At 41.7% G+C, this 9,850-nt stretch overlaps 1 protein-coding gene across 2 annotated transcripts in view; it reads left to right on the forward strand.

Moving 5' to 3' along the window:
- Nucleotides 1–9,471, forward strand: part of LOC118840821 (pyrethroid hydrolase Ces2e-like) — a 37,875-nt gene extending 28,404 nt beyond the window's left edge. Inside the window, exons 9-13 of one of the 2 annotated variants that reach the window (XM_036748171.1) lie at nt 2,620–2,694; nt 3,875–4,022; nt 5,874–5,996; nt 8,254–8,332; nt 9,226–9,471. In XM_036748171.1, coding sequence (XP_036604066.1) covers nt 2,620–2,694; nt 3,875–4,022; nt 5,874–5,996; nt 8,254–8,332; nt 9,226–9,409 — 609 coding nt within the window. In that variant the 3' untranslated portion in view covers nt 9,410–9,471. The remainder of the gene's footprint in view (nt 1–2,619; nt 2,695–3,874; nt 4,023–5,873; nt 5,997–8,253; nt 8,333–9,225) is intronic. The other variant, XM_036748172.1, reaches the window with a different exon arrangement.
- Nucleotides 9,472–9,850: the final 379 nt, after the last annotated feature.

Consider the following 9,850-nt stretch of genomic DNA (forward strand, 5'->3'; position numbering starts at 1 on the left):
CAGCTCTGTCTTTAGGGAAAATGGCACCAGTTAAATGACTCCCAGGTGACCATCCACCAAACAATTAAAGACAACTATCAGGTCTGCCCCTGTCCCAAATTTTTTCTTTGACCATCAAAGCAAGTGTCTTCAACCAATCCCTGTATGGCAAGACCATGAGTCCCTTCTCAGCTTCTCTACTTTCTGCCCCAAATGTGATACCCAGAACTGAACAAAAGATTCCAGATATACAGTTATCCCTTCAACACAGTGACATATTAGGGATGGACAACCTCCAGGATCTTGAAAATCTGTGTAAAATTTTTTGCCCCCCACTTTTACCCTTTGTACCAGAGAAGAAGACTGAATTACTATGGAATTAAAAGATAACATATGTTGATACTATGCAATACTATACATATATTTTATGTATCTTTGAGTTTCTAAAATTTTTCTATGTCATATGCTGCTCTTCTACTGTCATCTGTGGCTTTCACAAAACTCTGCAAAAATCCCACTGAATTTCTTACTCCTATCTGAAATATTTTGAAATCATGATGGGGAAAGTCATGAAGTGGAAGGGAAAACTATAACCTCCCCAGGGGCAGAGTCCAAAGGGACTATCACGTCCTTAATCTGGGAAGCTGTGCCTCTCAACATACTCAATATCACATTGCATTTTTAGGTTGTCATATTACCATCTTTTCTCCTTATGGGCTTGTGGTTCAACAAAATCCCTAGATCTTTTTCAAATAAATTGTCATGTAACCATGCCTCCCTCAAGTTGAGATTGTGAAGTCAATTTTAAGAAATTCCAAGTGTAAGACCTTGTCCCCATTAAATTCGATTACAGTGGCTCTGGTCAGTCCATTATTCTATCCTGTCAAATCCTTATTTTGGATTGACTCCATGATCTAATATGTTAGCTCACCCTCCTGATTTTGTATCATCTGTAAACTTGCCTTTTCCAAAATCAGAAAAGTTACGCTGAACAGGCTTCCCTGGAAGAATCAGAAATGATTCAGTCTTTAGTTATTTTCTCTATGGATGACTCATTTCATTTGCAAATCTGTTCAGAAGTCTTGGAACAGAATCCCAGGCCAGCTTTGTTTCCCAATGGTTAAAATATCCCCTAAAAGACTGTCTATTTTGTTTTTGGTTTTGTTTTTAACTTTTAAAAATTTTTAATATTTGAAGGCAATCAGTGTTCAGTTATTTGAACAGGGTCACAGAGCTAGTAAGTATGTGGACAGATTTGAACTCAGGTCCTCCTGACTCCAAGTCCTGGGCTCTATATACTTTGTCACCTAACTGCCCCCAGTCTCTTTATTTTAAATTAATAGTGAATAATACCAGCTGACATTAGCAGACTATTTTATTGTCTACAAAAAAACTGCTTCCACAGTACATGCTGTGATGATGATGACACTACTGTTTATCCCTGTTTTGTAAAGTAGAGAACTGAGGCTCCCATTAAGGAAATGATTTAACTCCAGTCACAGCTAGGAATAGAACCTGGGCCTCCTGACGTGAGACCAGGCCTCTGTCCTATGGTCTTCAGGTCATCATATCTAAAGGCCATTGGATCGATATTAATTTTAATTATGACACAATATCAACAACCATTTGTCAGCTACCTCCTTAAGCATATGCACACAGTCTATTCACAGTAGTCAGAAAAATAGAGTTCTACCTGCATCATTTCTAGAAGAATATATCATAATATGCCTCAATTATTTTCTAAGGCCACTGGTCATTATGAAGAAAACATGGCCACTGTTTATTATGTACTGGGCATTTGTTTTAACAATCTACCTAGCAGCTGCTTTGGGGGTGTAAAACCAACAACAACTGTCTCACAGAACACTGCAAACCCAGCTTTACTAAGGAAAGCAACATTAAGGGGTTAACAATCTTACTTTAATCCGGCATACAAATAACATTCAATTAGTTCAGGGGGAAAAAACCAGCACCCTGAACTTCATAGCAAATACAAACAAATTACAAGCATGAACAGACAGACCTTGTCTGATTCAAATCTCAATTCATAGTTACCAGACTTTAACCAAGTCCGAACATCCAGGCAAGCTGGAGGGCTCTTGACTACAGCTGCCCAGAGTCTCCATTTTAGTATGCCACCAAGAGTGAGAGCCCTAAGCAAATAGCTCTGTCTTCCCTTTTTATGCAGTTTCGGATGTCATCAAATGTCATCTGAGGGACCAGAACATAGGCTCCTTCTATTGGCTCTGGTGTTAGCACCTCCCTGGAGCCCCACCTTAGTTACCAATTCACACCCACATAGGCTTAGCACCTAATGGATTTTGGGCCTGGGGTTTAGCACCTAGTAAGACTCTATCAAAGACACTGAATTAATCAAAGGAAACAAAGGCCAAACTCTTCAAGGGCACTTGGTTTATTATTTACTGGACATTACCCAACATTTTGCTGGCCATTTTGCAAAATATCTTGAGAATTGTTCACTGTGTATTGGGCATTATTCAATAAATGCTGAAAAAATCTGTGTTACTAGTTCTTCCTTAAAGGATAAAATTACTTCCTTGGAATAGATTTGTTTAAAAAATACATAAATTTCATAAAGTTCTAAAGACCATTCACAGTGCACCATTTTTCTCTACACAGGGAATGAACGGTCCTGCATTTAAGGAGAAAATGGATAAAGAAAGTATCCAATCAATATTGCTAACAGCACCTTTGGTGAGATACCAGTTAATCAAGCTTTTTTATAAGTACCCACTATGTAGCAGACACTGGGTTAGGCACAAGGACAAAGTGAAAGAGTCCCTGCCCTCAATTATCTTATATTCTATGAGGGAGATATGCTGAACATCCAGAGACAGATGGAAAATATACACAAAGGACATCTTGGGGGAGGGGTAAGGCACTGCAGCTGGAGGAGGGAGGAGCCAAAAAAGGTGCTCTATAGAAGGGACCATTTGAGCGAGTCTTGCCAATACAAAAGCATGGGAGATGAGAGATGTAATGGGAAGTTGGAGGAGCCAGAAGGTTGGCACCTTGACCACAGAGTGTGAGAAGGTGACAATGCAGAAGAAGACTAGAAAGGGCCATGTTGTTCAAAGCTCTAAATAGCAAACAGAAGAGTTTATATTTAATCCTAGAGGCAATGGGCATCCACTAAAATTGACTTAGTTGGGACATGGGAGTAAAATGGTCAGATCTGTGCTTGGAAAATCACTTTGGAAAATGAGTGGAGTATATATTCAAGTGGAGAGAGATCTGAGGCCCAGAAACCAATCAGGATGCCATTGAAATAGTCTTGAGGGGAACCAATGAAGTTTCTTCCACCTTCTGATTTCTACTTTCATGGTCACAGTGGTGGAAGGGACCTTTGATATCTCATGTAGCTCTATCCTTTCCTTGAGCACCACATCCCTTCTACCCCAGGCCCAACAACTAGTTGTCTAGTATCTTCTTGACTAGAAAGAGCAGGCCCTGGTGGGGAGGGGGTAAAGGAATCTAATGAGACCCAGGACCTATGAATAGCAAGCAAACTTGGATGGGCTTAGTCCTTGTGGTTGTTTAGTTGATGAATCATGTCTGACTGTTTGTGACTACTTTGGGGGGTTTTCTTAACAAAGGTACTGGAGTGGTTTGCCATTTCCTTCTCCAGCTCATTTTTCAGAGGAGGAACTGAGGCAAACAAAATTCAGTGACTTGCCCAGCATCACATAACTAATACATGTCAGAGGTCAGATTTGAACACCGGTCCTCCTGACTATAAGACCAGAGCTTTGTCCACTGTGCCACCTATCTCCCTTCTTTATTCCTAACAATCAACCAACAAATATCCCCAAACAATCAACTGCCAAGTAAGTTCATTTTTCTATGACTCTGCCTCTTCCTGGGTCTCCTATAGGGTCCGTCTCCTGAGCTTGTGCGTTTGATGATGGAAGAGTATTTAAGAGATACTGAGGACCCTGGAGAATGTCGAGCTCAATACCAGGAAATGATGGGGGATATGATGTTTGTAATTCCGGCCCTCAAAGTTGCCAAATACCAACACAGTGAGTATGGAATGGACCCTTTTCAGAATCAGTGTAAGGATGTCTCATCTCTGGGACAATGTGTCTATGTTACCCACACACACTTATGCAAAATGAGGCTCCTGCTTCCAGATTGGTCAAACCCCCTTGGTTACCTTCCTTCTTCTTCCCTCCTATCCTTGCCTACCCCCAGAAGGGGTGACCTTAGTGACTATTCTTTACAACAACTAATAATAATAATAATAATAACAATAATAATAACCCACATTTCTGTAAGCAGAAGCTCTTAACTATTTTGTGGGTATGCATTATGGACCCTTTTGACAGTTCAGGGAAATTCACAGATTCCTTCCAGAGTAATGGGTTTTTTTGGATGGGGGAAGGCAGGGGAACTGGGGTTAAGTGACCTGACCAAGGTCACACAGCTAGTACATGTGTCAAAAGTCCAAGGCCAGATTTGAACCCAGGTCCTCCTGACTCCAGGGCCAGTGCTCTACTCACTGCACCACCTAACCACCCCTAAAGTAATGTTTTTAAGTGTATAAAAATACATATGAGATAAAACCTATTACATTGAAATCAAATGATGAAAGTGCTCAACTAAAAATAAATCAAAGAACCCTGCTAGAGTCTTTTATTGGTATAAAACACTTTGCATCCATTATTCTTCTAGATCCTCACAACAACATCATCCCAGTGGACAGAACATCAGACCTGGAGTCATGAAGACCTGAGTTCAAATCTAGGCTCAGACACCTTCTAGCTGTGTGATCCTGAGGAAGTCATTTAACCTCTATTTGTCTCAGTTTCCTCAACTATAAAATGGCAATAATATTGGCACCTCTGTCACAGGGTTGTTGCAGGGCTACAATGAGATAATATTTGTAAAGCACTTAGCAAATGCCTGGCACAAATTAGGTGCTCTATAAATGCTTATTCACAGAGCAGCTGGGTGCCATGATGGATAGAGTGCTAGGCCTGGAATCAGGAAGACTCTTCTTCATGAGTTCAAATTTGGCTTTAAGACACTTACTAGCTATGTGACCCTGGGCAAGTCACTTCACTCTTTGCCTCAGTTTCCTCAAATGTAAAATGAGCTGGAGAAGGAAATGACAGGCCACTCCAGTATCTTTTCCAAGAAAATCCTAAATGAAATCACACAGAGTCAAATATGACTGACAAACAACTGAATAATAAATGTTTATTTTCTTCCTCTCCCCTTCCTGTAAGGTAAATAGGCCGGACATTATTATCTCCACCTCACAGTTGAAAACTCAGCCTCAGAAAAGTAAAAGGATTCCCTTAAGGTTTTGTAGTCAGTCAGCAGCGGGGCCAGGATTCCAACCTAGGTCTTGTTACTTCAGGCCCCAAAACTTGTCCTGCCTCACAGCATCATTCTCAGACAGTAATGGGGTTTTTAATTATTTATTAGTTAGTTTTAGTTTTCAAGATTTGACTTCTAAATTTTCTCCCCCTCCCTCCACTCTCTCCTCCCCAATCTGTCATTTCATCTGATACAGGCTCTATATATGCAATCATATTAAACCTATTTCCACATTAGTCATAATATAAGGAAGAATTAGAACCAAAGGAAAGAAAACACAGGAAAGAAGAAACAAAAAAAAAAGAAAATAAATAGTATGCTTCAACCTGCATTCAGACTGCATAGTTCTTTCTCTGGAAGTAGATAGCATTTTCCAACATGAATCAGAGAGTAATCCTTAAAAGACTGCCCTTCAGGAGCTTGCCTGTTAATGGCCAGCTACCATCACCCCCACCCCAAAGGAGGGAATCAAGGTGGGGCCCCTGACACGTGGCCCTACCCTGTGTACAATGTGTCAATAACCATGGCTATTTCTTATGTTTGCCTAGGTCCCAGCTCTCCAGTTTACTTTTACGAATTTCAGCACCACCCAAGCATACTTAAGGATGTCACACCGGATTTTGTGAAAGCAGACCACGGTGATGAGCTGCGTTTTCTCTTTGGAGGAGCTCGTAAGCAGTGCAGATGGGATGGAGTGGGAAGCTGTGGCTTGGGGTGGGGGGCAGAGGGAGCAGAATCCTGGGGTCTCCGGCCTGCCATCTCCATCATCTTCCTTACTCTCTCTGACATCAAAAGGTATGATAATGCCTTACCTTTCCACAGAGCACCTTCCCATGCATCAGCTCATTTAATAATGATAATACCAATAGTTAAAAGTTGCCAGCATTTATATACTGCTTGAAGGGTTACAAAGAGCTTTGTGTATGCCATTCTCTTTTGATAGCCTCACAATAGCCCTGTGAAGTAGGTGCTGGTGCTATCCCCATTTTACAGATGAAAAATCTGAGACTGAGAAAGGTGACTCAGCTATTCAAGAGTCAGAGAGCTAGTTAAGGGTCTGAGTCAGGATCTGAACTCCTGTTTTCTTGGCTCCATGTTCAGCACTGATTCTACTTCTCATCTAGCTGCTATTTGATCTTCCCAAATAAATACCTTATGAGGTCTCAATGTGGGGAAGGGAGGGATCATGTCTGTTATATAGAAGAGGAAACGGAAGTTCAGAGAGAGGAATGGCCCTATCTAATATCACAGAGTTAGCAGGTCTAAGCCCAAATCCAATGTTCCTTCTGCCCTGCTAGGTTCCCTTAGGGGGCACTGAAGAGGGGCCCAACTGCCTGAGAAGAGCTTTTGTTTTCATTTTTTATTCTTTGTGTTTGTATCTCCAACCTTTGGCACTGTGCTGGGGATAGAGGAGGCAATTAATAGTTGCCTGATTGACTGATTGGAGATTAAGGTATGAGCCTTGGATGTCCCTTTGATTGTTCAGGTGAACTGAATCAAGAGATTGAATCAGCTACTCTGTTCGATTCAGTTTACATGTTGAAGCACATCCAACACACAGAGCCCTCTGTTCTACTCTGGGCAAGACACAAAGATAATTAAGACACAGTCTCTGACTTCCTGGCGTTTACTCCTCAGAAGTGAAAATGAGGCACAAATGCAAAAAACACATTTCCATATGTCAGTGGATCAGTGACCTCAGCCATGCCCACACCTCTCCTCTGATGTAGACCCTAACCTGTCACACTATCTTGTCCTGGGTGATTCTTGTCCTTATGCTTCCATAAATCCTGAAGAGAGTGTCTGTCCAATGTGCTGGAAACCTTCCCTCCTCCCTTTCTTCCCTCCCTTCTTTCCTTCCTTACTTCCTTCCTCTGCCCCCCCCCCCGCCACTTCCTTTCTCCCTCCCTCCTTTGTCTCCAGTTTTTCTTGATTTTCTCCACCAGTGCATCCATTTGTTAATTGTTGGACAAAAGTCTCACATTGGACATTCATTTGAGTTAATGTTTATAGACGGTCCAAAATCTGGGTTTTTGGAAGTCTTCTCTCCCTATTTTTATCACCTTGCTCCTGTCCTGGCAGAACTGGAAGGCCAGTTTATCCATTTATCTGTGTCATGACTTGCCATGGCCAGTGAATTCATGACCTTATGGGCCAGCTGCTGCTGCTGAGCCTGTCTGCACTGCCCCAGGCAGGGGGCTTGAATGGCAGGCGCTCTCTGGGGCAGGGACCATAGGCAAAGGCTTTACAGCTACCAGAGCTTGTGATAGGCTGTTGTAGCTTAGAATAATAATAATTATTCTTATAAATGACATTTATAACAATCATGTCATTATTATAATTACATATAATAAAATATGCTATTATATGATGATATGATACATGTAATTTCGTTATTTTACTTTATTATTGTGTCATGTATTATTATATTGAGAATATAATAATATAAATATAATATAATAATGATATCTAGCATTTATGTAACATTTTTATTAGTTTTGTAAAGCAATCTCTAAATATGATCTCCCTTTTTTAACCCTCCCAACAACTCTGGGGTGCAGGCGCTGTTATTATCCCCATTTTTCAAACAAAGAAACAAAGGCAGACAGAGGTTCAGTGACTTGCCCAGTTTCACTCATCTAATCAGTGTCTGAGGCTAAATTAGAACTCAGGTCTTCCTGATTTTCAGTCCAGTTCTACCACTTTGTTTTTTAGGGAGAGATTCGGTTAGGGATTCAGACAGCGTAGGCCAACAGAAACCCCAGGAGGTGCTCTGAGAGGGGAGCAAAAGGAAGGAACCTATTGGAGGAAGATAAGGTCAGTGGCCAGAACAGGACTGACTGGGTGGTGTGGGCTGGTGAATAGAGGAAAGGAGGCCTTTGGGTCTGCATTTTGACCTTAACCAAGTCTTCCTTTTTCTGTTCCTAGTTTTAGGAGAAGCAACAGAAGAGGAAAAACTCTTGAGCCACAGGATAATGAGCTACTGGGCAAACTTTGCCCGTCACGGGTGAGAAAGCTGCCCCTTCAGTTCCCAATGTTTTCCCTGTGGGGTAGTGCTTATTCCTAGGCACATAAAGGTTTCTCACTTACATAGAAGTTCTCTGATTGAAACTTGTTCAGTAAAAAATAAGTTATTACAACCTAGATGCAAGGTCTGGTAGACATTGTAGCCCTTCCCCAAGTTCATGGCCAGGGTTGGGAGAGGCATTGTTCTGGCAGACTTACCCTACACATGGGCATCTTGAAAGGAAAACAAGAAAAATCAGGAACTCTCTTGGCCCTCACCACCACCCTCGAGTGTCAGTGACTTCTCTTCCCCATGGGAAGCATTAGGACAGGTGGTAGTGGCAAGAGCCTTGGCTTTGAAGTCCTGTGTTGTTGTGTTTGATTCTTTGTGACCTCATCTGGAGTTTTCTTGGCAGAGATGCCAGAATCATTTGCCATTTCCTTCTCCAGCTCATTCTACAGATGAGGAAACAAAAGCAAACATGGTTAAGTGATTTGCCCAGGATCACAGAGCTAGTAATTGTCTGAGGCTGGATTTGAACTCAGATCTTCCTGACTTGAGGCCTGACTTTATCCACAGCACTGTAAAGCTGCACCAATGAAATGGAGACCAGTGTTATGAGTTCAAATACTGATTTGGTTGCTTATTCCCTATGTGAATCCTTTCAGTCTTTGGACCTTCCATGTCGGTTGCATGAGAAAGGTGCAACAGGAAAGATGAAGACCAAATTTCTTAAGAATGGGTGAACAAGTCTCCCTATGGGTGCTACCACTGTCAGCTGACCCCTACCTTGGGACCCATCCTTGACTCTCAGGCTGAGATGAGGGTGGTTTGCTAAACTTGTCAATGCCGTGGCCCTTTTCAGGTTCTAAATGTTTGGTTTTTCCTGCCAGGGACCCAAATGTCCCAGACCTTACTCACTGGCCAGTCTATGACCAGAAGGAAGAGTACCTGCAGCTGAATTTGGAGTTGTCTGTGGGAAAGAGCCTGAAGAGGGATAAGTTTGAGTTCTGGACCAAGACTGTGCCTCAGAAGATGAAGGAATCACAGACTGTAAAAGCCCGGGTGGAGTTGTGATCTCTAAGTACAACTGTTTTTTGAAGTTGTTACAGACCAATAAATAATCATTTGCTTTGAGTGGTTCCTTGGTCTCAGCTAAAATATAGTGCAGTTTTGAGTGTAATACTTCAATTCTCACTCATTACTGCTATGGGAGTAGCATTTAAATGATATCCAGAAGGAAAAATCCCTTAATATAGTGTCTACCGTGTACTGGCCACCGTGCTGAGGAAACACTTTTACCAACACCATTTCATTTGAAAGGAACCTTCCAATTCTGAGACAGTGGGAATCTGATGATAGCAGCCAGTCCACCCTGCATCTAGAGGAAAAAATCCCTAGGCCACTTCATAGGGTTGTAGCAGAGGTAGCTTGATTTTCTGTCATTGTATCTCTAGGTCATTTATTAGGGGAAAAAATTAATGCTTGTGGATTGGTTTAATGATTAATTTAGAGCTG

The sequence above is a fragment of the Trichosurus vulpecula genome, chromosome 3, assembly GCF_011100635.1.
Source record: "Trichosurus vulpecula isolate mTriVul1 chromosome 3, mTriVul1.pri, whole genome shotgun sequence".
Taxonomy (NCBI): Eukaryota; Metazoa; Chordata; class Mammalia; order Diprotodontia; family Phalangeridae; genus Trichosurus; species Trichosurus vulpecula.